General features: G+C 43.8%; 2 protein-coding genes across 5 annotated transcripts in view; both read right to left on the bottom strand.

The window, feature by feature from the left end:
* ABCG2 (ATP binding cassette subfamily G member 2 (JR blood group)) overlaps nt 1-6,293 on the bottom strand; it is a 29,350-nt gene extending 23,057 nt beyond the window's left edge. Inside the window, exons 1-2 of one of the 3 annotated variants that reach the window (XM_085554494.1) lie at nt 4,818-4,953; nt 3,858-4,057 (exon numbers count right to left, since the gene is read on the bottom strand). In XM_085554494.1, coding sequence (XP_085410620.1) covers nt 3,858-3,881 — 24 coding nt within the window. In that variant the 5' untranslated portion in view covers nt 3,882-4,057; nt 4,818-4,953. Of the gene's footprint in view, nt 1-3,857; nt 4,058-4,817; nt 4,954-6,202 lie in introns of those variants that run through there. The other 2 variants (XM_085554497.1, XM_085554498.1) reach the window with 2 other exon arrangements.
* Nucleotides 6,294-6,309: 16 nt separating this feature from the next.
* PKD2L1 (polycystin 2 like 1, transient receptor potential cation channel) lies at nt 6,310-25,268 on the bottom strand. 2 transcript variants are annotated; one of them, XM_032445297.2, is made up of 16 exons: nt 24,992-25,268; nt 23,626-23,962; nt 20,795-20,908; nt 19,462-19,589; nt 18,067-18,323; nt 17,065-17,289; nt 16,497-16,725; nt 15,957-16,127; nt 15,121-15,302; nt 13,028-13,148; nt 12,563-12,661; nt 11,653-11,774; nt 11,217-11,334; nt 10,848-10,984; nt 9,967-10,114; nt 6,310-9,534 (listed from the first exon to the last, which is right to left on the bottom strand). In XM_032445297.2, the coding sequence occupies exons 2-16, from the start codon at nt 23,915-23,917 to the stop codon at nt 9,319-9,321; spliced, it is 2,559 nt and encodes an 852-aa protein (XP_032301188.2). In that variant the 5' UTR covers nt 23,918-23,962; nt 24,992-25,268; the 3' UTR covers nt 6,310-9,318. The 2 variants fall into 2 exon arrangements, with proteins under 2 accessions (XP_032301188.2, XP_085410619.1); XM_085554493.1 differs by lacking the exon at nt 24,992-25,268 and having other exon boundaries at nt 23,626-24,154.
* Nucleotides 25,269-27,567: the final 2,299 nt, after the last annotated feature.

The following is a 27,567-nucleotide window of genomic DNA, read 5'->3' as shown; positions in this document are numbered from 1 at the left end:
CTAGTTAAAAGCCATTCACCCTTGTCCTGTCACTATTAAACCATGTAAAAAGTTGATCTTGTAAGCTCCCCTCAGGTACTGGAAGGCCACAATGAGGTCTCTCCAGATCCTTCCCCAAGCTAAATAAGCCCAACTCCTTCAACCTTTCTTCATATAAAAGGTGCTCCAGCCTTCTGATCATCTCCATGGCTCTCTTCTGGACCCACTCCAACAGCTCCAAATCATTCTCATTTGAGGCTAATTTGAACACTGCTCCTTTCTTACAGAATCTGATCACACTAGACCATCTTGCGTGTCCCACAGCACACAGAATGGAGAAGTTACTAAGTACCACGAGTTCCTCTATCTTCTGAATGCTCTGGCCTTTTCTCTCCTTTTCACAACCTGAGACACAGGATTGCAAAAACATCAGTTTGCAGGTGGTGCTGGGGGTTCCCTGGAGTGGAACTTTCCACTTGGGCCAGGTCTTGCTACCACAAAATCAACACAGACATGACTTTGTCCAGCTGAATCACCAGTCAAAAATTTTTCAGCTCTGTTTCTCTGTTACTTTCCTTAGGATCATCCTGTTTTCCTTGCCCCAGGAATCCAGGTTGTTTTAATCCTGCCTAATGCTGAATTTCATAACGCTCATAAAACGTTTCAGGGACCTGAGCCAGCAAGAGTGGATGAGAAACACGTGCAGGAGGAACTGCATGCTCATTACTATTTTGTTCTCTACTGAATGAAACAAGAAGCAGATCCCGAATCTCACCGTGCAAAAACAGCTTTGAGAACAATAGAGACAGCAACATTAGTCATTGTGCATGTGAGCAAGGAGCACTTCCTAGCTCTTCTTTTCCAAAAGGAGATGCCAATAAACCATGTTAAAAAACACTCTGTACAGATGCATACAGATGCGTTGAATTGGCGGCATCTTCAAATCCGTCACCTTAGGCACAGAAAGACTTTTCAGCTTGTCTTTTCCACCCTGAGAGCAAATCATGTGAAACCTGGTGTTGACTGGCCTCCCCTAATTAGTTAAAGTGCTGCTTGCCTTGGGGAAGTTGGCTTTTGAAAGACTTGAAGATGGCGTAGAAGAAATCTGACTTTGTCAAGTTTTGTTAATCATTTAGTCCTTTATCTGAGTACATAGTAGCACTAAATTCTTAGCTGGTTGGAGATAAGAGAGGATTCAAGTAAATCTAGGAAGGAAATTAATACTTAACTAGTGTGCTGCATTCATATATGATGACTGACAGAAAGATTGCCCAAACAATAGGATCACTAGAACTGTGTGTTATCTCCATAACGCAGATAGACAGAGATAAAATAAAGATAGTCTGCAAGTACCTAGGGGATCTAAATAACCATTCCACTTCTTTAGAAGTTAAAAAGTTAACATCATAGGTGTGCTCAGATATTTACAGCTCCAACTCACTGCTGTTAGCAAGGCTACAGGGTTAGCGTAAGATGTACAGTTCAGATGTAGAGAGGCACTTCTTTCTCTTCCACTCTAGAAAATTGATGAGAGGGATATAGGAGAGGCAGAGAGAGCAGAAATGATAAGGCCTAATGACGAGGGTAGAAATAGCAACCTAGACCAGGGATACTTCTAAGATAAGCTGTGTAGCAGCTATTAGGCTGGTAAGCTTTGGGAGCCTGCTGAGAATGGAAGCCCAGTGCCCTCTCTAAAGATGGGGAGATGCCAGTTATAACTGCCCCATGCTCTTACACTTTTAGGACAAGGCCTGGGACTGCAGCCTGCAACCAGGAAGCAAAGTGGCCTTGAGCTAAGCAGAGGTGCACACTTCTCCCAAATTCAGCATGAGTCCTGGGGCAGGACTCCCTCAATCTCAGTTCCTGTATCCACCCTACAGGCCAGAAGTGGCCTCTTAGAAGTTCTGCTTCCCATTTGAGTGCTTCAGAGCCCATGGGAGGTTAACAGGATTACAGTGTGTTTTATCTGTCCAACCTCCGATCTCCAGAGGTCAGCTTTGTCCCTAGGCATTAATATTGACACAGTGTTACATAGGTGTTTCAACTCCTTCCTCAGGAGCAAAGTCCCGGCTGCCCCACCACCCATTCCAAAAAAAAAACTGCTTAACATTTAAAAATGCAGAGGATCTGTGGCAGCTGTGTACACCCATAGGCACAATGCCCCGGGAGGGACCTTAGACAACAGCAGGATATGGTAACATGGCAGTAAACAGCCTGTGTACTGGAGCAGGAGAGAGAAGAAACAAGCTTCTAACTTTTGCCTTCTTTTGCAATTTCCTAGATGTCCAAGCATGCTGTATGACAGAACTACTGCATCACGTCCTTCCAACAGAGGACACGGCAACATATTAGATGGCAGAGAAGGCAGAGTGCAAAGACTCAGCGATTACGCCTGGTCTGACTGTCATGTCCTACTATGTTGCATACTAATGTCAATACTTATTTCATTCAGTACAGACATTGCCTGGTATTTGTCTTTGCCAGAACATCTCATGGTGTTTTTTGATAGTGCCATTCTCATCTCCAGACCTGTTTGGTCTGAATAGAGAGTAAATGAGAATTTGGGTGTGGAACATGAGGAGGAGTCACAGGTGTCTATGGCACTGAATTTAACAGCTCGTCAAGGACATCCATTCATCTAAGGGCGGCTTCTCCAGGCACTCAGACCGGGAGATAAATGACAGTCCATAAATGTTAGTGACTCACATAGAATCATAGGACAGAGTTGGTAGGAACCCATACGAATAATTGAGTTCTACTCCTGGCTCCGCACAAAAATTAGAGCACATGACTGAGAGCAGTGTCCAGATGCTGCTTGAACTTCAGCAAGCTCAGCATCATGACCAGTGTGCTGGGGAACCTGTCCCAGTGCTCAAGCATTCTCTTGGTGAAGAACCTTTTCCTAACACCCACCTGACCCTCCCCTGACCTAGCTCCATGCTGTCCCCACAAACCCTACTGCTGTCACCAGAGAGCAGAGATCCCCTCCACCACCCTCTTCATGAGGGGCTGTGGCCACCACGAGGGCTCCTCTCAGCCTCCTCTGCTCTGGGCTGAACAGACCAGCTCCCCACCTACTTTGCCCTCCAGTCCCTTCCCCATCTTTACAGCACTCCTTTGGGCTCCCTGATAATTCTATGTCATCCTCATGTTCTGGCATCCAGACCTGCACCCAGGTCACAGTGCAGAGCAGATTCCTTCCTTCACCTTGTGGCAGTGCTTGGTCTGGTGCACCCCAGGGTCTGGATGGCCTTTTTGACTGCCATGGCACATCGATGGTTTATGTTCAGCCTGCTGTCAATCAGAACCCCCACATCCGTTTCAATGGTGCTGCTCTTCAGCATCTCATCCCCCAGGTACATATAGCCAGGGTTTCCCCTTGCTCTTGTTAAACTTCACGCAGTTGGTGACTGACCCAACTCTCTAATTTCTCTAGATGTCTCTGCAAGGCTTCTCCAGTCTTGGCAAAGTCAGCAGCTCCTCCCAGTTTAGTATAGCCAGCAAACATAGGAGGAATGGGATGAGAAACTGAACACCGTCATCACTCAAAGGTTATGAATAGACCATGCGCAAAACCAACCCTTGGTCACTCATCTATGAAGTCAGACAACACAATGATTCAACTCTGTCAGCAACAAGGAGCCCTGGCCACACCACCTGAGCACGGGTCTTGGTGCCTAGATGCTGAACAGTCTGTTTGGACAAACATACAATGCTAGCAAATCAGAGCTGGAAAGGCCTTTAACAAAGCATGTCCAGCAGACAGAGGGGGTGGCTGAGGCTGCTTTTCAGTGTTGTACTGTGCTCTTCCCCTCCACCTTTAATGCTCGTGGAAAGTCTAGAGGTAGGTTGGAAGCCATAAGCACTGCACTGTTTACCTCTTCTAAAGGCAGACCCCTCATCACACACTCCAATGCGATGTAGTGAACAGTTGAGACACTGGTGCTCTGTGGTTTCAGCTGGTTGCTACCTTTGACTCCATATTGCTATGGTGGAGATCACAGGCTGGTGGAATGGCCTCTTCTGGGCCTGTATAGGGCAACTCCTTTTGTGACTTCTTGATAAAACCTTTGTACTCCTGCAAGAATTCAGAAATAACACCAAATCCCATTTATGTAATGCTTATCTGTACCATAGGAAAAATCTCTGCCATTGTGTTTGCTCTGAAAACCTTTATGCACAATTCCAGATCTTGCTTTGTTTGAGGAACCCTAGACATGTCTGAACAGCCTAATAGGCTTGATGCATCAGAGCAATACATGTTCATGTGCACGTGTAGTTTCTCTCTCTCTGAGAAAAACATTTGCTGCTATTTCTGGTGCCTGTTTACCAAAGGGGAGCCTGCAAATGACAGCCAGCAGAAATTATTTGGGATAGTCTCTCTGCCCTTTCCTCAGGCAGCACAGCCCAGTTGTCCTCAGGTTCCTCAGACTTGCTGCTTGGTCTGCCAAGCTGTTCCTCAGGCTGCTGGGCATCTTGGGCATGCAGAGGTGAGCACACCAGCTGAGTATGACTGCTGTCCTCAGGGGATGGCAGTAGTCAGGACGCAGCACCAAGCAGAGCTGCTGGGGGACACCCTACCCTGTTCAGCTCTGTCATGATGCCAGGCACTCAGGCTCTCCTAGTGACTTGCTGCAGCATGTCCTCATGAAGCCGGGCTCTGAAGCATGACCTGAGGTCAGAGACTTGTCACCAAACACCACACTGTGTTATCAGCGTGACATTGGCATTGCTTCTTGAGAAGCAGGGTGCGGCCTCACCACACCCATGGGCTGGCACCATTCGGCTGCCTGCTGCCACACTCAGTGCACGCACGCCTGGCTGGTGGCTACACCTACCTGCTATTTCCCACTTCTGATCCCATGCTGCCAGCCTGGTCAGCTCCTCAGGCATCATGTCCTGCAAAAATACTCTCAAAAAACTGCCACATTCCTTTTAACACCCCCCTTGATGTCCCAACCTGGGGAGACTGAGACTTTGCACTCACTGAGATTCCTCCTCTGTGGAATGTTTTCCCAAAACGGGGCTTCTTGCTTTTATGTAAGCAGGAGTTTATCTGGTTTTGTTATCAGCTGGCTTATCACATGATGACAGTTTCTCACCTCCCTTTTGCCTAGTTTGTAATAAACTGTGTGACTGAGTACTATTGGTTTATCATCAACTCCCACTACTAAGCACTCGTGGAAGAGGCAGAGAGCGTGCTCCCCAGCCCAGCTCCCTGTGCTGAAGGCCAAGAAATCAGCACTGAAGCTGACACTAGCTCTTACTAAGAAGATCTAGCATCATAAAGCGTTGGAAACTTTGGGTTATGCTTCTTTTTGACATAGGAAAAGTATTATTCAGAGTTTGTCCTCAGTAAAATAAACATGCGGTTGCTCCCAACCCCCTATGAGAACAGCAAAGGACAGCTCTCAGGTGTGAGGGGCTGGTATTGGGGTTGACATCGGCCAGAATGCTGAATGTGTGTCATAAAGCGTCTCCAGGATCTTGGCTGTATCTATCAGGTTTTGGGGAATTTAAATGTTCCAGATCATACCTGTGAGGCAAATGCATCCTGAGGAATACACTGAGGAGATACTTCTGGAGATTTCCATGCTCACAACCCATGCTGGATAGGGCTGCCTCTTGCAGGTGACCTGCACCCAGATTCAGACATCTGTGACATGCCACTTCCAGTGCAAGGCCATGAGTCTCTTCACACCACTCAAGTGCTTTGGCACTATGGCTGTGACACTGCTTTCTCTGTGACCATCTGCCTCAGTGAGCTCTTTAACCACCCTAGCACACAGCAATTTTCTTTAAGGCTGCGGCTCCCTGTCGGAGGCTTCAGCCGGTGACCAAATTGCAACAAAATACAGCTCTGCTCCCACTGTTGAGGAAAAAGCACTTTACTTCCCCCCTTGAGACACGAATTATCTAAATAACAGCAGTTGCTGCCAGGAGGCCTCACAACATTCATCTGAAAATAGCACTTGCATAAACTTACTGTTCAGCGTTATTTACGTTGTTTCTCAACCAGCTTGAACACACAATTGAGTATTATACACAAGCAATCGCTGGAGACAAGTAACTGCCTTGCTAACACTAGGACGCATTGTTTACATGACAGCATGTCACAGCACTGACGACATAGTTGCACGCAGAGGTACAAGCAAGATAGAAGAAAATTGCAGGCATAAGCATCACTGGTAACAGAAGTTGTTTCATGCTTAGTGATACTCACACAACTGAAGTCAGAGCATGCGGCATAGGGAGTGGACTTTCTGAGGAAACACTGGGTGAGAGAGGAAGGAGCTCTAGCTGAGACCCAGGACACCACTGCTGCCTGCATCTCTTATCTGATCCCAGCTAGAGCTGGGCAAAAGCTCTACCCAGAGTGTGGAGACTATCCTTACCCTTCACAGGGGAAATACGGCCTCCCTGGGTTCAGGCATGAACAAACCCAGCCTTGCAACATGACCACTTTGCTCCTCCAGTAGCCTACTGCCCTAAATAGCAGCCTGTGCTACCTGTGAACTGCCTGTGGCTGATTATCTCTACTAGTGGTCCTGAGCCCAGCTGCTGCACCACTGTACTTTTGCCTCTCCTGTTTTCCCTGACGCGGGGCGTCACTGTGCAGTAAGGATGACAGGACAGAGGCTAATTCCTGGTGTGCAGTGCCACCTTTTCCACTGGACAGAAAGAAGCAACACTCTCCTTGTGTGAGGACAAGAGCTTTATAAAGCAAGGCCTCACCTTCCTGCTCTGGGCAGCACCTGATTTCAGGATCCTGTTTACCCTGCAGCAGTTGCTGTGAGGAGCTGAGCCTCAGCAACACATCTGCCACCATCTCTACCCTCCACAGATTTCAAAAGAGAGGCTTGTCATTTTGTTTTTGCACCTAAGCCTCAGTAACCATGGTCTGCTATTGAGCCAGACTCAAACAGGGTCTTTCCAAATGATTTTAAGGAAGAACTTTCTTATGTACTTCTTGACATGCAGAGCATTAACTGTTTCCACCTGCAGGCAATAACATGCTTCAGTTCTCACATTGCTAAGGGGCTGCACATGCAAGTCAAGTCTGTTAGAAGCACACAGTTCCTTTTCTGGATTATAATTTAGCATGTGGATTTTTTTGTTTATGAAAATTTAATTAAAGCTCTCAGGTCCCTGATTTAAGCTATCTTCTCCTGCATAAGACAATGGTTTCAGTGCTGAAAGTAGAGGGAAATAAGCAACATCATTGTTCTGAGTTCAGCTGGAAAAGCTGAAGGCAAATCGCATATGCTCAATTGAGCTCTTGCTCAATTCTGTATTCAATAAAACTTTGAGTCAAAAACCATGGCAATATCTCCCAGGGAAGTCTTGTCCCTAGCAGCAGAAGCAGCTGATGGGAAAAAGAGCTGTGAGAACCTGCATATCCCAGCTGAAGTCCAAGCTCCCTGTGGGCTGTCTGACAGCGTCTCACAGCTCCTGCTGGGATCTTGCCACTGAATGACCCTCTTCTTCAGTTTGTCAACATTACCATGTAGCTGTGACAGCTCTAGAGCCTGGCCCATCCAGGGCAGGACTGATCCTGAGGTCCCTCGTACATTTCTAGGGGAACTTTACCCATACCATATCAACACATCTTTCTTGAAAGGGTGGCAATACAAAACGTCACTGTTCAACATTCCCACTAGGTCTTTCACACGGCACACTAAACAGCACAGCATTAATCTGAGTTGTTAGCAGTGGTCTGGTACAACTCACATTTCCACTGGCTTTAAAGCTACAGAACCTACTTGCAGTTAACAGCAATCAAGATATTTCAAATGCCTTTACAGTGGTCCTGCCCTGAAAATTTTCTCTCTAGTGACATTTTCAGCCAGTAAGTGGTTGTCTTTCCACAGTGAATAAGCAGTGAATGAAGTGACTTCTAAGCTAAACTTCGGCAGCAGCCCTGGGATGAAATTCACTATTCATAGAATGGCTTGGTTTGGAAGGGACCCTAAGGATCATCTAGTTCCAACATCCCATAGGCAGAGCCACCAACCTCCAGATTTGGTACATAAAGAACAATTAGAAACAGGGCAGTGAAGTAGTAAATATTTACACGTTTACCCCTGCTGATTTCACAAGAAGATCTTTTGAAAACATTCCTCAAAGATATTAACTATTTGTGTGCAATACATAACAACTATTTGTTGTAATAAAAATCACAGAATCACCAAGGCTGGAAAAGACCTTTAAGATCATCCAGTCCAACCATCTAAGCCAAACCATGCAAAATTGAACTAATGAGCTGGAACACAGGACAACAAGCCAGCTTCACCAGAGACATGAGTCAGAATACACTCATTAAAATGCAGTGTTGACTTGCATGTGCAGCCTGCCCCAGCTACAAGGAAAGTGGAGTTTCAAAGTGAAAAATGTCTGTAAATGATGCATCTTGCATGTGATTGAGAAGTTGACGTTCACATTTTTCACAACATTCCTAATCTGAAATGGTGTCAGCACCTACAACTGCAAGCAAAATTGTTTTCATGAAAATTACAAGCTTCATAATTATGTAAATATGGTTTAGTTTTGTCCAGTACCTTGAAACTCATCTTAAGTAGTGTGGAAATAAACAACAAAGACCTTTTTCACATCAGCAGCAGTGTTAGAAACACTGCAGTCTATTCCCTGATGTTCAGACCTCAGAATATCAATAACAGCTGCTTCTTCAATTTCAGATCTCCTCCTAGCACACTGGGAGTAAACTCTTATTTTAATTATCTCGACTGAGGTGTTTACATCCCATTTTTTCCAACATCTGAATCTAAGGTAACCAACCAACCAACATCTGAAACCTCAGTAACCAAAATGTTCTGGATACAAATTACAACAGAACAAAGTTGGCAATAACCACATAGACACAACTATTTTCTACTTTTGGCCTCACACTAATTATTATATTCTGCTTTGCTAACATGATTACCTCAACTTTCCCTCACAATTGAGAGAGCAGCCGTGTGTTTGTCAGGAACAACTTGCAATTTCCCATTCTGGATCCGAGCACTTCCAGAGCTCTGAGGCTTTTACATCTTGGGAAAATACAGATAAAAGCACTTTGACTTGTCCTGTCCAGAGACAGAAACCTAATGCAATACCTGGTTCCAAATTTCTACCTAGTCCAGAGACACAGGGGCCAGAAGTTCTACGTCTGTGACATCACATATCACTATGCTGGAAAAGAGCATCCCCAGTTTTTCACATCACCAGTCTCTGGCAACAGTGGTGCCTGAGTTCAGCTGTTCTGACTATTCTAACAGCAGGAAAAACAACTGACACTGACTTAGTACTGTGGGAGCTGGGCTGGGAACACTGGGCTGTTTGCTAGAAGCACTCATCAGACTGTGACTGGATGTTCTTGAGTGCCTGAGCCCCTGGTACACTTAAACTGAGCAAGACTGGACAGATCCCATTCTGAGAAGAGACGCAGCTTGGGTTATTTCCCTGTACACATTCCACTCCCCAGCCTTCTGCTGCTTCTTTCTTCCCCAGCTGGTCTAGGCTCTGGGAGAGCAGTTCTTCCTGACGGGGTTCTTCTTCCTGTTAACCAGAAGAAAGAGTGACCTGCATTGTTAGAAACACAACAAGAAGTCAAGCAACACTTCAGGGGAGAGACAAGGTGTCCATGATACTTAAATAATATTTTCCACATTCTTCTAAAAACTAGTGCAAGCCCATCTGTCTGTTAGAGATCCAATACACTGCTACAATGCTTTGATGAATACTGATTCAAGCAATGAGCAGATTAGAAGAGAGCCATCCCTTTCTGCCCTTTACAAGAATGTTGACAGGAATCCCGTTCCACTGCTCTTGAACAGAAAAGGTTTGACCATACAACATGATGCCCCTGCCCAACTTTTGTCTTGCATCAATGTGGATTTGAAAAGAAAATATGCTAGCAGGTTCATTCACACAGCAGGGTTGGTCACCAATACTGAAGCTAGTACAAATATATGGTGTAGGGCTACCAACCTTCCCATTGTTATCCAGCGGCTTGCCCATCAGATCTTTCATTTTCAGCTTGTTTCTCTCCAGCACTTCTAGCTTGCTTACCACTGCATCAATCTTGGAGCCAATGCTGTGTATGGACTGTTCCAGATGCAGCACACGTTGCAGGAGTCTGGGGGAAGACAGGGCATTTGCAACTTTGTCTCTTGTAATAAACACTAGGATTTGCAAGAGTTATCACAAGGACAACAGGCTAGATATCAAACAGGAATGAATGCTCCACATCAGAGATGCTGATTCGTACTCAGTGAACATGGAACTCTCTCCATAGCTGAGCCACAGAGTAATCCCATTATTAATACTGCACCTGTCCCTCCTTTAATATGGCCCTATGTGGATTGCTCAAGTGCTACTCAGTAGAAGAATCAGGATCTCCTGATCCTCTGCTGCATTTACCCCATACTACTCCCTAAGGAAGAAACAGCCATGTATTATTCTTGAACCTGGAGGATGACAGACAGTTAGGCTACAAACCAAGGATATTAATTCCCCAGAACCTTCTGTAAAGGTACCAACTTTCCCTAGCCATGTTTTCCAGGCCAGCATATGGTATGGAACATGACAACGTATTATCTGTGGCCATCTGACAGCTACAGAGGTTATTCACGACTTCGAAAGCACTATTTCTCAGACTGATTTGTTTTATAGAAATCAGTTAAATGCATTACAAGAAATGACCTGATTTCTTTCCTGACCTGCTTATTCATACATGTGAAAGATAAAAATGGACCAGATCTTATTGCAACTGCACAACACCAGTGCAAACAGTTACATCAGGAAGAAAAGCAACAGGAATCAGACCCTTGTTTATAGAGAGATTAAAACCACTGCCAGCACCAACATACACTTGGAACTCTTCTTTGGAGACCCAGCTGGCCTTATTGGCATGGTTATTCTTTGCTTCCATGTAGGACAGATTCTCCTCCAAGTTGTCGCCACCATAGGATTTCCCTAAATTTTCAATCTCTGTATTTAGAGCAACCTGGAAGACAGATAAAGAAACTGTTGAGAAGTTGGATATTAACTCTGTGTCAGATTCACTGTTAATATAACACAGATTCACAAGTCGGTCATGCAATCAGCTGCTATTCAAACAGAGCTGAAGATGTATTCTGCCTGCTTATTTTATATCACAAATCCAAAGACTCCTGAGGTCATTCTGGGGTGATCTCTATGAATCAGAGCTTCCTTCCTCGCCTCTTTGTTTCTTTTACCCTTTTTGCCTCTAGGTCATGCTTCATCTGCTGTTGCTCTTCTTCATCAAGGATGAGATTGCCATCCTTGTCAAACCTGGAGAAGGCTGCTGTGATTTCATGGTCTGCATGGCCCAGCCTGTGGAAGAAAAAGAAGTGAAGGCTCAAGGCACCAGATTACATGAGCCCTAACAGCACAAGAGTGCCCCTTTTGAAATTAATTACTGCTGCCTCCTGCCAGTGAGGAAACTAAATATTCCACTTGGGAAGGAGACAGCAACACAACTCTAATTTAGATATAAGACATGTGAGAAAATATGATAACTACTTTTTATGCATCTTTTATTGCCCCAATTTGACTTAATTGCTCTATAGACCTTGAACATCACAGAGTTTAAGTTACAAATGCGACTGAAAGAAAGGGATAAACAGATATCCCACAAGCTGACTCACTCACTCCTTCAAGCTGTTCTTGAAGTCCTCAAAGTCCAGCTCTTTTGTTCCATTCTGCAGTGCTTTCTGCACATCAGAAATCTGTTCCTTTTTCAGCTTCAGTCTCATAAGTGTCCGGTTGTAGCTCTGTTAACAAATGTATAAATGGATTTAGAATCACATCATCAGAAGTGTGAAAAATAAGAAAGGGCTGACAATGCAATACAGGTGAGCAGATGCTGATTAGTACAAGATTTTCAGTTTTACAGAAGCACGAATCAATGCTACAGACTGCATCTCATTTATAAACTAGAGTCACCACTTTAAGCAGCACCAGCACACTACCCAGCATCTCCATGAAAAAGCTTGCCATCTGCTTTTCTCCTCCTAAGTCTCACTTCACCTGAGCTCCCAGTCATTAACTGCCTAAGATACTGTCTCAAATATCACTCTTTGAAGAATACTGGCCCTACAGCATAGACAGTAGTGAACTACCAGGACCTTTTCTGGATTTCCCATGGGCAAATTCCAGATGTAACCCACCAGACTCACACTAATGTAAAATGCTCAGGTCAGCAAAGTAGAACCTGTCTCTTCATTTGCTGTTGATCAAAGAGCACTGTATAGAAGACTGAAGGAGCTTTGTGTATATGTATTGTCTAGGGAAGAAAAGTTGCTGAGAAACTTCACTGCCATAGTTCAGCAACATGATTCCCTTAACTCTTGCTTTCTTGACCTCCCATTGCTAAAGAACCTTGGGAACCTGATCTATCCTAAAAGGGAACTATGACTCCTGTTGCTGTTGTGCATATCAGTAAGGCAGACCTGGAGCTGGTAACCATTTTTTTCTATAGTAAATTCAGCACAGGTCAGAAATGCCAAGAAAATGTTTCAGGATTTGGCTAGAAAGCAGCACAGTTTTTGCTATTCATTACCTGCTTCAAGATGTCTGAGAGCTGCAGCTCATCCTTCTGGCTTGAAAGTTCCTCCTTGACTTCTGAGTAGGTATCATTGATGATGGCCAGAAACATGTTCTACAGAAGTGGGAAGAAAAGAGTTGAATTAGCCCGAGACACTTTGCCCACCCCAGTGAGGCAGCAGGATACCAACATAGCAGCGCAGGGCTCAGTTAAACAAATAGCTGCTCTCACATGGGGTATACCTTAGGCAAAGGGAAGGACTGGGGAGGAAAAGCTGGTAGCTAAAGTAGTGGCCTAAGGTACATTTGCTCTCATCTCTGGTAGCCTCTCCTAGAAGATTAAGCTACATTCAGATTCTTGAGAGTATTTAGCTCAATGAACATCCCTCTGCATCCATTACCAAGGAAGTCAGAGATGGGCGATTGTGGGGTCTCTCAAACACTGCTGTCAAACAGAGGTGAGGAGGGCTTCCTTGCTTACCAGGAGCACAAAGAAAACAAAGAACACGTAGGTGACGAAATAAACAGGCCCAAGGACCCTGTTGGCATTGTCAATGGAATTGTAGTCAAAGTCACCAAGAATGATCCGAAATTGGGTGAAGCTGGAGGAGAGAAAGAACACAAGGTCACACACAGGCACATCCATTTACCTTACCTCCTAAAGACAGGCCTGAGAAGAACCCTAAACTTGCCTGCAGCCTAGATGGTCCAAAGCAGGGTCCGTGACATTGAGAGAAGGACCACTTCTCATAGCCTCCCTGACAGCAGAACCTAGATGTCAGAGATCTACAAGCACAGGCTGAAAACCACTGCTACACCACATACCTCCCACATATTGCCCTAGAGTGCACGTGAGCTCAAGAACTGTACAAGACTGGCAGTCTTAACTTGCTTCCTTGACAGTCTCTTCTGCAGGTGCTCATCTACTCACTGTTCATCCCCCATCTAAGGTGTCCTGACACAATCTGTGAGGTTTCTCTGGAAACTGACCACTGAAACCACCCTGGTAAACAGGCACATGCAGATAGACATACTGCAATTGGGAAGGGAAAATAGGGGGAGCAGAGGGGGGAGGCATGCAGAAAGAAAGAGACACACAGGTGGTGTGCAAGGAAAAGAATCTTGAGACCCTGCAACCTGCCTGAGGAGTCCAAAGCTCCATTTTGGATTCCTTTGGTCTATTTGAGAGAGTCGGGAATGTTTCTGGGTTTAAGAGAGAGGAATATAGTATTACTTCCTCTTCTTTGATTTAATATGCTTCCTTTCAGTAATGCTGAAATCTCTCCCTCCAGTAATAAATATTTATATTTTTAATTTCTTTTGCTTAGAAAAATTTCTACTTCATCTTCTTTAGACTACTACACCATTTAAGAAACATCATGTTGAATGTGGTAAAATTAACATAATATATATAGCCATAATAGCCATAATGGCTACAACTTTCTAAATGACCTGTTATTTTGAAGCAGATATGTGATGATATTAAAATCAAATATAAATACAAATGATATAAAATGTTAAGTATTTTATAGGCAGTTCCAAATATCAATTACTCCATCTTATTTAACATATAGAATGTTTCTATTATTTTAAATGTTTTATATCAAACAAATTAATAAGCAGAAACAATTCCTGACTTTTTCCAGCTTCAGTAAAGCTATTGCACTGACTAATGCATTACTTCCAGTCTTTCCTTCTGAAGCCCTGAAGCAATAAATAATATTAGTACCGAATCTTTCTTTATATTAAAATAAAACATCTGAAGAAAAATGAGAAAGCTTTTAAGCAGCTGTTGTGCAGACACTGAAATGGGGTGATCAGTGGCTCCATTTGGAAGCCACAGAATATCAAAGCATCAGAGCTTCTGTCTGGACCTCTTCTTTATTACAGAAATAACGCTGGGCTTACTTCAAAACACCTATTTTGAGGAACTGAGTTCCTACCACAAAAATTAGAGAAGTAGAACACAAGTAGACCAAAAGCTACCTGCTGTTGTATAAAACCAGAAATCTGCCAAGGTCTCAGCAGCAATCAGACAGCACCATTCTGCCACCTCAGTGGTCCCACAGGAGATCAGAAGATGAGAGACTGATGAGGAGAGCAGTAAGTACACTGTACATTATCGGCTAAGCTCTGCTGCTTTTCTGCAGAATTATCATAAGTTAAACTGCATGCCAAGTGCTCTTACCGTACCTACCAACTCCACACCAAGTGAAAGATTTGTATTACACAGAAACAGAACAGCTCGCTTAACTGTCAGGCTGGAATTTCTATTGAATCAAATGGCTGCAAAGAGTCTCAAAGTGTCAGCTGTTCACTGTTATCATTAGCTAATAAACACTAGACAATCAAATCTGTTGCCTTCAATTTTCTCACTGTGTTCTTTTGTCCACGAGGACATTACAGACGTGGGACTATGAGCCACTTTTTAGCCATTGTGGCTTTAGTAAATGAGAGATAACAGGTGTCTGACTGACAATCAAATTTGCAATTGGGAATCGGTTGGAAAGCAGTTAAAATTCTTTAGACAACAGCTGGCAACAATGAAAACTTAGTTATGACCAATACACTTACATGCATTTAACAAAGGTACTGAAGTTTTCCACTTGTGTCCCAAAAAGAAGGTAACCCAACTGGGCATAGGCAAAGAAGACAATAAAGAACATAATGGCAAAACCCAGGATGTCTTTGGCACAACGTGCCAACGTGGAGGACAGCTGAGTCATTGTTTTGTTAAAGCTAATATACTTGAATATCTGCAAGGAAAAAAAAACAGAGACAGAGTCAGGTCAAACCATCAGCAAATCAGCCTCTCTCCTTCATGTATACGCTTACTACAGCACCAAGGAGACAGGCAGGCTGGGGGAATACTATCCTAGAGCTTGGGATATTTGCACCAGAATTGCTACCACTTTCCTATGAGGTGATAAAGATATGAATTTCCTCCCTGTGTCAAATGAATATATAAAGAGGGATTGCTGTAAGGATAAGCATCTTGATGACAGTGAGGACCCCTAAGTACAGCATAGCCTTTCATCACATTAAGATGCTTTAGTTGACATGCAGGATGCCTAGCAGCAAACAAGCCACCTCTGGTTGTTTGGTAGTTATCATGAAAATAGAACATGATGGACAAAGTTCAGTATTTAAAATAAAAGCAATAATAATAATAATTAAAAATTTTTACACAGCTTCCAAGCTCTTTGTCCTGTTGATCTTCACATTACTGGACTTGGAACACAAGGTGAAAAGCTGTCTGGATTAACTATGAAATGGAGCTTATATCATTTACAGAAATAATTCCCTGTTTTATAACTGTTAGCCTCATTCACTCGGATGGAAGAATTAATCCCCAAGCCATCTAGAGGCAGAAGTCTGAGTCTGAAGCCCTGGCACTTCTCTTACAATACCTTGATCCAGGCAAAGAATAAGTTGACTGCATTCATATTATTGTACTGAGTCTGCCAGAACGCTAGGAACTCAAAGTCTGCATAGGTTTCAGGATGTTTCAGCAGCTCCCCCAACAGTCGGTTCACCTCTATGGTACGAAAGATGTGAAATCCAATAGCAACAATGGAGAGCTGTAAAAAAAAAAAAAAAAAAAAAAAAGAAGGATCTGCAGTGACTAGAGAAGGTAAAGTGTTCACAGAAATTAGAGTGCCACAGAATTCCTTAGTATCACAATTCATAACTGAAGTCTACTGGTGAGGATATAAACAAGCCTCCAACACACCTAATTATGCCCTTACTTTACAGCCTCTAAAGCATGATCAAGGAAAGACTTTTCTTCTAATACCTGATAGAAGATGATTTGTCTATTTATTTTGCTGGTCCACTTTTCTGTAAGAACAAAACATGCAAAACTCATTTGGATAAGAGCTGGCCCCTTTCTTTAATTAGTTCTGTCTCTCATACCTCTCAGCCAAAGAAAAGTGTGCAAGCATCCTCACCAGAATGACAACCACATCCAAGATGTTCCATATGCTGGTAAAGTACTGAAGCCTGTGGATACGCAGCTCCAAAATCTCCTCCACCACATAGTAGAAGATGAAGAGACAGAAAACAATTTCACAGGCAACAATGAAAAAATCCCATGTGCTGACATATCGTATAAGCTTGACTGTCCGGATTTGCCAGGATGGAATGGCACCACCAGTGGCTGGAAACTCAACTACTAACCTTCAGGGGGAAAAGAAAACACCAATAATTAAAAAGGGGGAAACTGAGACATCAAACTTGAGAATGAGATATCCACCACACCGTGAGTGCAAGAGTTGTGTATGTGTTTATGCATCCTTTTTTTTTTCTGATGCTTCACTACTCATGATAGGAAAGAATGAAAGGCCAAGAAGGATGACTACTAGTAACAGGAAGACCAAGACTAATCCACATAACATCTATTTATATTATTCAGTCCTACAGACTGTGGTGGATCAGGTTATTTTTGCATTTTAAAGACACTACAGCATCAGAGAAAAAAGCAAGAGGCAGCAGAACTTCCAGTGGGACTCAGCCTACCTCAGAACACAGAACAGATTGATATTTGCATTATACACTGAGAAATCAATGAAGACAACTCGTGTCCCCCGATCCAACCATAATTTCTCCTTCAAGACTTGCAGGGCTTCAGCACTCTCTTCTCTGGTCAACTTGAGGTCTACATAGTATCCACCCCCACTGTAACTGGTTAGTCTTCCCCAGTGAGATGAGCCACCCAGCTCTTCCTCAGAATGGTATCTCCACCTGCAACAGATGAGCAAAGGCATCATTTACCATCCACAGCCTGGGATAAGACCTTGCAGCCAGGAGAAATGAAATCATTTCTTCAAAATACAGAGCAGTTAATCACAGAGTTGGCACTTAACTCCTACCGCAGATCTGAGCCTACAGTAATCTGTCAGCAATGAAGAACTGATGATCCACTAACTTCCAGTAACAACAGAACACAACTCGCCATATTATGCAGTGAAAATTCTGCAGGTTCATTGACTATGCTACCTTATTTGCTTGGAGGTTACTCCCAGGATCTGCTATATTGCCTTCTACCATGCAGCACACAGCCCTCTGTTTAGAGCACACTTGCACAACTTTATGAATAAGAGCTTCTCTTTCACAGGTCACAGCTTAAGCTGCTCCAAAGCATTGTAGAGGAAAATTCACACTGAACAGCATGAATCACCAGTTAAAAATAAATAAATAAATCTAAGCGTGAGGGTGGTTTTATGTGATACATACCATCTCAATGCAGAAATTAGCAGGGCTGGGTCTTAAGAAAATGATTCAGATATTATTGGGAAAAAAAAAAAAAATCTGGGAAAATCCTGGAAAAATACTTTCAAGATGAAAGAGGCACCCTCTTAAAAACAGACACAATGTCTACCTAATTCTTTACCTTTAACTGCAAGGGAAATTCCAGCATTAAGCAGATTTTATTTTAGAAAGAAGGGAATAATTTGAGTCAATAAAAACCATAGAAATAGAAAAGACTTTTTAATTTTGAACAGTAGAAGATGTACTTACGCTGTTCCATTGATCAGTCCAAAGGAGACTTTTTCCTCTTTGTCTTCTGAGTAGACGTCATAGCAGCCTGAGATCTCCTCTTTGAAGTCATCATGAACCACACAGGAATTGTTCTTCACCTTCAGCTGTCGCATGCGTGGGACACCCAGTAACAGGTTCTCATAATAGATGTACGACTGAGTGTTGTGCGCTGCGAGGGACTCGTTGTTGTACCACTTTGTCCAGTAAAGATTATCCAGAAGAGGACCTTGTGCATACTGCATGAGAGGGAGAAGAGAAAGGAATTTTCTCAGCCTGGACTTGAGCTGATACGACCTGACCTATGCTGCTCTACTCTCCAAAGTGGGAAGTAGTAGAATTTGTGCTGGGTATATGCCAAGGAAGGGAGCACACACACAGGGCTGGGTGGAGTTGTGGGACAGAAGAGGGATGCTGTGAAGCAGGATGCTTTGTTAGCTCCTCACAGGCCTGTAACATGCTTTCTGCACCTCATGCTAATGAAAAGACAAGGGTTCTAAAAGTCTTTTTGTCTCTTCCTCTTGAGCGAACACAAGCTTTGAGGAAGTGTCCTGGCATAAGGTGTGAATTACAAAAACAGCGCGGACCAGCTCCCTGGAAACACTGCGGGAAGGCAACAGTGCCACTGTTCATTGTCCTATTTTAATACGTCAGACAAAGATAGCTGACAATGAATTTCTGGCTGACTGTCAGAGATAAGTGGCTGCAATATCTCAACAACATTCACTGTGGCCCAATATTATTCCTTCCCCAGTTCTTTGATTAAAAAAAAAAACAAAACAAAAACATGCCAGATTCCAAACATTTTTCCCAACTTCACTTTCTTTCATAAAAGCCAGTGCAAATTTTAATCCAGCTTATTTATGTATTTATATAAAATCTACAGGTCAGACAAGCCCAGGCATAAATTACAGGCAGTTTAAGCATGCTGCTTCCACAGTTACTCATAAAAAATAGAAGTAACATTATTGCTAAGAGACAAACATGAAGGCATTATACTGCAGGTTTCAAAGCCATTTCTGACATGAGAAAGCCTGGAATAAATCACTTGGGCTGTCTGGGTCTGATTTCCCTACTTGTAAAGCAAGTACAGCAGTTTCGTTTTTTGTGTCCTGCTTGTTTAGCTGATAAGTTTCTGTACTGTCACCGATACGAGCAATTCTCAGACTGGCCAATATTCTGGCCACAATGCTCAGAGTAACAGAATATATTTTAAACCTGTGGATATTTTGCATGCATAGGATAAACTATTGCTAGCAGCTAGCTAGCAGTAAATGTTTTGCTGAAAGTGTTAAGTAGCACATTCAGAGGGAACCGAATATCCCAGCCTGGCTGATATTTCCTCAGGTTACCATGCCAGGCCACATGTGTACTCACCACCCAGAAGTCAGCCATGCTGCCAATGGACTGGAAGGAGACACGGTTGTCTGAGGAGCTCTGCAGGAACAGCTCAGACATCACTTTAGTGTAGTAATAGGCATTGGAACTTGTCATACCATATGTCACTAAAAGAGGAGACAAGAGGAGGGCGCTCCTTTACACCTGAACATTGGAGCCATACACACATTCACTTTCTGTATAGCTTATTCTACTGTAAGTAAGCTGAGCAAGATGCAAATGATGAGACCTTGGGAGCACTAATCACAGAACTTTCTGCGGGATTTACAACTTCATCTGCCATGTGCTCTAGAATTTAAACCATCAGACTGACAGATTTCAGGTGTTTAAAGGCCAGAGAAAACCACTGGATGATACAGCTTATTCTCCTTAGTTTTCCCTGCTCAGAAAAAAAACTCTGAGAAGTCTTTCTCAGAACATAGATCTTGACACTTGTTTGAATGCACTCAGTTTTGATCTAAAGCTATAAAGGTATGGAGACTATCTGTGTTCCTGAGCGGAAAGCATTAAGTTTTCACATACTAAAAAAACCTCAAAACATCCCTGAACGTGTTGTTTCAACTCTCCAGAGCTCCTCCCTGCTGAAGAGCATTCATCATAGTGATCACTAAGAATACGTCCAACTACTGAAAGGATAAAAATAAAGCAGCTGACGTTCAACATCCAGCACTTCTAGATGAATCACCACATGACTGCATGTGCATCTGTGTGCGCATCCCAGCTCTTTGGGAAGCGCTATCTCCCTGGGTCAGTGTGATGGTAGCTCAGGTTGGCATTGTCTGTCTGTCTCTCCTGCCATAGAGTCCATGAAATATAATCTTTTTCACTGTTCCATGCCTCAGGTGCCAGTTTGTGATAACGAAGGAAGCTTCCACCCAAAAAAACAGGCAGACATTGTTCTAACCACACTAAAACCATTAGCATTCAGTACAGGACAGCATTAAATCCACCCAAGAACAACATGAGCTGCCATCTGCATTATCACCTCAGCTGTCCTAGGCTTGAACATTTGCTGTAAAACAAAGGAAAATTTTGCACCGATTCTTCCCAGACTGTGATGTCAACAGCTGGAACTGATAATGGAGTTTTGGAAACACTGCTTAAATCTAATAGGTTTAACCACTTCAGAGCAATTTTCAGCTCTTTCACTTGTGCGTGCAGCAGCTATTCTGTGGGTTAACAACATTCTCATGTGCTGCAGTGAGTGCACATACAGTAAACTCAACACCTACAGCAAGATGAGGAAGTCTAATAATAAAGCCTCACATTCTTCCCCATGCACTGCTGCCAGTGAGATACAGTAGTTACTTACACAGACAGATGTCCACTAAGAATACAATGTAGACCAGGAGCTCTCGCAGAGTAGTCTTCACATAAAGTTCCCTGTTTTCAGCTGTGTTCTCAGTTAGGGTAGTGCCCCACAGACCTTTGGGATGTAAAGAAATGGAGAGTTTGATGGCCACTCTCAAAGTCTATGCGAGAAGCCCTCTTTCCAAATAAGGACCCCCTCCCCCCCCCCCCCAATTCCATGCCTGAATTAAACATGGACCAATCTTTTCCTGCCTGTTGTTCAGCTTACTTGTTGCAGAAATTCAGTATTTCTCCTAAGTTCTCTAGGAATGACATCATTTCATCTCAGTCATGCATGTGCCAACATCTTACTTTCTAGTAAGAACTCCTATGCAGAACTGCCTCTGACGTTAGCTTTACAGCTGTTAGTACTTTTTAGTGTATAATGAACTGCCAAGCCCAAAATATTTGTCCCTTGCTTGCTCACAAACACACAGATTTCTGGTATGCTATAAGACTTGATCAAATAGACCAACTCAATATTTTCAGCATAAGACATAGAGCTAAATAGTCTTCAGGATGTCCCTTAATGGAACTCTGCTGACTTCAATAAAATACACCATTTTATACCAGCTAATGTTCTGATTTCTTCACATAGTGAAAGGAACTCATTAAATGTCATTGGGATTGATCAAAAAGACAGGAACGCTTCCTTTTAAAGAAGCTTCAATATTTTGGTTTTGATGAAACGCTGAACACCATTAACGCATTCACTTGTTCTTGCTGTAATGGCTTTATGTTGTGATTTCAGTAACTTTCCTTTGCAGTTAAAAGGCAGAAGAACTTCCACTTGAAAGCCCAGTGATAGAATCTGCGTCAATAATACCCACATACTCCCTGTTTTCAGCACCTCCTAGAGAGCTCAGCCCTGTTACCCATTCCCAGTGGGGCACAACAACCATCTTCCTGCAAGCCAGGATCAAAGGCCACACATCTGAAGTCATCCCTGGCAAAGGAAGGAGTCAGGCTCTTTGCTCTGGAGCAAGCAGAAGTGCTGCAGTGGCTTGTGAACATTCACCTCCACCCTGCTGATAGCTCTTTGAGAGTAGAGAGAGTACAAAGTAGAGAGCTTTTTGTACTTTCGGATGTCTTAGCATCTGCACTCACTTTTGGACAGACTGCTCTGGCCACACCAAGCTGAGCAGTAGAAATGAGCGCCTAAAGAAGATGTGAATGTATTCTACTACGAAAGAGTAGCATGTGGTCTCTGAGAACTTCCATAATGGAAAGAAAAACAAAATAAAGCAAAACAGAACTGTGGGAAACAACAGGGCAGGGACATTACTGAAAGCGACAACAATAAGACTGAGTCAGTATAAAGGAAATGTCCTTCTCTGAGTAGCTGGCTTAAGGTTCATTGTAGTCATTGGACTCCTGAGGATTTCAGTCCTATTCTCATATTTTTGCATAATAAACAACGAAAGACAAGAAGATGTGAGCAGTGCAACCAAAGGAATTTAGAGGTCGAGAACTTTGAGTGGGAGAGACTTGTTGATAAGGACAATCTGGTCAGGTCACTTAAATTACCCCCTTCGTCTCTAGATATGACTATACCACAATATTTCAGGGTTTTTTTCTTCTTTCCCCCCTTCCTCTATGTGAGGCAGGGAACTCCCAGTATCCACATGCTGAGAATAGAGATATCTCTGTGAGACCAGTCATATGTTTTCTGCTGCCTGTCCTGACCTTTGGACCTCACCTGTCCAGCTCTGGTCTATCCTACAACCCCACTGTTTACCACCCTTCCTGGCAGGAAACACAGCTGCAACTGCCATAAAAGAAGGGGCTGCTGTAGTGTCCTGATCTCTAGTTTCATTTGCACTCCTCAGTTTTAAAAACTGAATTTTGCTGATAAAGTACAGATTTATTTTTTCCTTTTTTTTTTTTTTTTTTTGCCTACCAACCCCACCAGCATTGCTCCTTGGTAAGCCAGAGATCTCACTAAGCCTCTGCTCTGGCTGCTTTGTCAATTAATAACAGTACACCGTTAAGTATAAGGACAACTGTCATTCACTCACATGTGCTTTTAAAGGGAACAGCTCTGAGCCAGGTTCTTACAAGATCAGGAAACAGAGCATCCAATGAAAACAGGTCAGGAAGAAAAGACACACTGACAAGAAAATAACAATTTCCCTGAGAAATACATTTTATTGACTTGTCTGCCTTGCTTTTACAGCACTGGGGCTGTGTCCTGTCAGGAAACTTAACTCAGTCCCTGCTTCTTGAGTGCTTCTAAATAAGCCAACAGAATATTTCACTTCTCTTTATCTTAAAACCTAGAAAGCAGCACTTCTTTCTCTCAGGTCTGTCCAAGCAAAGCCTCATTTGGCACATTCCTCTTTTCCTCTGTATTTCAGTCCTGGCTGCTAGACTTTCTACAGTGGCTGTTTATGACACTTCTTAGTTTGCTGTAAAATATGGGGCCAGTACCACTCCATCTAGAAAATGCACAGAAACCATGGAGCCTCATCACAGAGGCAACAGCTCCTATGGATTTGCGACTCCTAAGCATGACCCCAAACACATCACTAAATCTTTCCATACCTCTTGCCTTGTATCAAAACAAACAGGACAGACACACTAGAGGTACAGCAAGGTACACAAAACAAGGATGCTCCTTTCAGGTCAGCTAAAGGTGATGCCCAGAGTAACACCAGTCTCTACTGAGCGCATTCTTGCTCTACTCAGGTATTATGCAGCTCCTACCTTTTGCAAGCCCACACTTCCCTCCCAAGTATCATGGCTTTTCCCAAGGGATAGTAAATACAAAATACTGAGATATCAGAGCTTTACCTCGGATGCCTCTGAAGATGTAGAAGCAGCACTTGAGGAAAGGATTTGTCTTCCCCTCCATGGTTTCATTCTGTTCCTCCTGGTATGGCACCGGATCCCTCGCCTCTTCAAAGCTCTCATAGGGATTCTCCAGAATTGATTTGGGATTGTAGATAGCTCGAATCTTCAAGGAGGCAGAGGGTGAGCCATTGTAGACAGGATTATCCCAGGCTTTCTTCCCCATAGCCTCCAGTTCATGCTCCTCTGGGGCTCGAAAGTGGCTCTCAGCTCTGTTGCTTAGGTGAGAACTCATGGCTCTTCACTGACAGCAGAAGCGTTTATTGGCTGGAGCTGTGAGCTAGCAGAGAGGGAACCAGTCAGTGCCAAACAGTGCGTCTGCCCCGGCTGCCTGGGAGAGGGTGCATGGCCAGCATCCCACAGAGAGCATGCACCCTCTGTTTTATACCAGCTCAGATGCTGACACGTATGGGAGGGTGGCACCAACCACCATAAGAACCACTGTCAGCCCTACAGTGACACGGCCCTGCTCCTAACCGAGATGACAGACCCCGCTGGGGCCGTGACAACAGGAGGCTGCCAGGAGACAGTGCCAGAGCTGCAGGGAGGAGGATTCAATCGGACCCATCAGGCCACCTGCAGCACAGACGGGTTCCGACCGGGAACCACAGCGGGTGACCAAACGAAAGCCACCGGAGCGGGCACACGGTGGGTGCAGTCGGACAGACCGTCTGCTCGGGAGGAAGGTCTGAACTCCCAGGAAAGGGTCGAGGAGCAGAAAGCTGTATGGGACCGGGAGGAGGGTGTCACCAGGTGGCGCCGGCAGCCCTGGCTCGGATGGGTAGCAGCTCTGCAACCCGTTCTCTCACTGAGAAGCTGGGGTTTGGCTTTAAAGCCATCCCGGCTCCCCGGCTTCCTCTTTGCTAACTCATTATTAAAGGCAGGAGCAGAAAACAGCAGTAAAGTTCTAGTGTTTGTTTTGGAAGCCAGGTGCTGAGCTCTTCAACTTTTGCAGAACTCCCACGAGCCCTGCAGCGACCGCTTGCTCTGCTGCATACCAGGACTGTCAGGCAAAACTGCGGATCACAAACGCAAGGGGGTGATGGTGTTCACCCACCAGCGAGAAATAGTCCCACATCTCGCAGGTGCTGCAGGAAGATGGTAAAGGAACACATAGTCTGACCCTGGTCCCTCCTGAAGTCTGAATACAAGCACTTCTCCATGTGAAAGTATTTTTCCTGGCTACCCAGGTTTGCCTCTGTAGGGACACAGGACTCAAAGGTACAAGCAGGTATATTTTCCATGGACTATCATGTTCATACAGGTGACACTGCCAGACCACCCGGATGCAGACATCCCCTTATCTCACCTTCTAGATGATGGCATCCAGCATTTTCCTGATAGCACCTTTCTGCCCTTATCTCATATGTATTCCTTTATTCACTGACCATCCATTCTTGTGAAAGCCAGCAAACAGAATTTCTCTTCTCCAATCCTTTTCTTCAATGAAGTCAATTTTTCAGTTGACCTAGAAGAAACACTTCAGAAGTACACAGGTTTATTTCTAAACCCAGAAACCATCATCACAGTGGGATTCAGCACAATAGGGTAAGGTAAAGAAATCACAGCCCCAGAACTTCTGCTGACAATAAATTCCTTACTATTATTCCTTATTATTATTCCTATACTCACAATGCAGGTCAGACTGCTTCCTGAACTGAGTACTCAGTCACTGCACACAGGGGTTCCCCAGGCAGGTAGCTGTCAGCAGAACAGCTCACAACCAGCTACAGGCAACCAAAGACATCAATATGGAATCATTGCATTTACTGCAGAGGAAATCATTCCCTCTTACTCTTCTGCAAGAAGAACATTGCTTCAAGAGAACTTGAAAATGTTTTGATTTATTTGCCCACTATGAAACACTGATAGGCCATTTACTTTCTGATGCCTGACATAAAGCCATCGTGATTCATCTGAACTATCACACCAGGCCCTGTAGCAGCCTTTCTGGCTAGAGATGACAGAATTTGGCCAACCCAAGGCAGCAACAGTGCTTTACAGTTTAACACGAATTTCTGAAAGCATTAAATAAAATAGGCAGTAGTTTCCTTCAAATTCCCACTGAAAAGTTATTTTCTGTCATGATCAATGTATTAACTGCTTAATAAGAGAAGCATAAGCCACAGCTAATTTTGCCATCTATTTGTAGTGTGAAGATCACATCCTGTGGCAAATACATGAGAGTGAACTTAGGTAGAAGGGCTTCACAAAGGAATATCTGATTTCCTGTACAGCACCAAAATTAAAATCCTTTATAAACAATCTAAACAAAAGGCAGAGAAAAGAGGACTAACCATAGAATTCTTCGGGTTAGAAATATGTATAATAACACAATTAAATGGTTCCTTACATTTTACAGCATGCCCTTTCCAAAGAAAGGAAACAAATACAATGTAGTAAATATCCAAGACAGTAAACAAGTTATTCAATAAGAATGTCTTCTAGTATTTAAATACCAGCATGGGTGTTATGCATCTCTATAGCTTCTATAGCTCTACAAGAGCTTCACACCTGTTTTGGAGAGTGAAGCTGGAGGGTGAAGGCTGAAGTGGAGTCCTGCTTTTGCACCTCACCAAAGACCAGGGTGCCTCCTTCACAGTGTTGTCCCCTACTGGAACATAGTTTTGATAAATAAGAGGAACCTTATTTGATTGCTCTCATTAGGCAAAGTGTATAGCAACATTCTGAACTTAAAAGCCTTGTTACACACAGTGCACTGGGACAGAGCCAATCACAGTAAAACACACTCAAAAGGAACAAGGTGGTACGTTTGAGTTCGTTTTCTCTATATCCTGAGAACTATAGTGTGATAAAAATGTAGAGGGGAAAAAAAAACAGCCAGAGGGGGGCAGCCGCGCTCCGTCATAGGAGAGAGCCCCATGGGCCCCAACCCACAAACACCCCACGCTTGAGACTGTACGAGTGAGTAGGGCTAAAGCAGAACATCAGCTTGGTAATGTGGCTTTCGGGCTGCTGCCTTGCGACCAGCTGTGCATTCTGTCCCAGGTTATGGGACAAGGTGGCACTCCAAGTGATAGGAGGCCACCTCTTCTACTGACTTCCCAGACACAGACTCAGATCAGGTCAGTCCCACCCAGCACTCACCTTCCCAGTCCGCTTGGCTTTAACCTCTGCCAAACCATTCAACGACTGTATACTCTGTCCCCTTGATTAATAAAGAAAACACAGGCAGAATCAGCACAGCCCCACAGAGACTCATCCCATCACTGCTTAGGCAGAACTACAGAATCACCTGCAAACAGCATAAGAAACAGCAAACCTCTGCTATAAATCCTCTTTGAAGGTCAGTGCAGGTGTTTGGGATGAAGTGATTGCAATTCGTTCCACCTGGGAAAGGTTTTCTTGCAGGTTACTGGTCTTAGTATGTTCTCTGTGTACTACAGTATGGTGGATGGGATTGAGGGGCTAAAATTGGATGAATGGTTCAAATTAAAAGCACTGGTCAGGTATCATGTAACTCACACCTGGCTAGAGCAACCCATCTCTGTATACTCCTGTCATGCCCATAGCAAGCTTTAGAGATATGATGCACTGAGATCAAGGATCTCCAGAGCAAAACCTTGGGTATCCATGCACCTGCTTCAGGATTATCTAAAGATCATCATCTTCTTTCAGATGCCACCTGCTGACATTTTCATGCTGTTTTTTTCCCCATAGTCCCTAGCTGGGATTTATGTTAGCACCTACATGCTGAATAGGAGAGACAGACAGTCCCCAAAGGTGGAAAAAATGGCTATAATAATTCCAGCAGCATGAGGGGAAAATATGAATCCCTGCACCTTGAGGCCAGGGAATCTCCGGAGATCCAGCAACACTCTCCAAGGAAGAAATGCAGAATGAGAAGTCCTGGCTCTTTTGGAA

The sequence above is a fragment of the Coturnix japonica genome, chromosome 8 (genome assembly GCF_054131305.1).
Source record: "Coturnix japonica strain WE chromosome 8, WE-NBRP24, whole genome shotgun sequence".
Taxonomy (NCBI): Eukaryota; Metazoa; Chordata; class Aves; order Galliformes; family Phasianidae; genus Coturnix; species Coturnix japonica.
The sequence above is the reverse complement of the archived record's forward strand: the minus strand, read 5'-3'. Positions and strand labels throughout refer to the sequence as shown.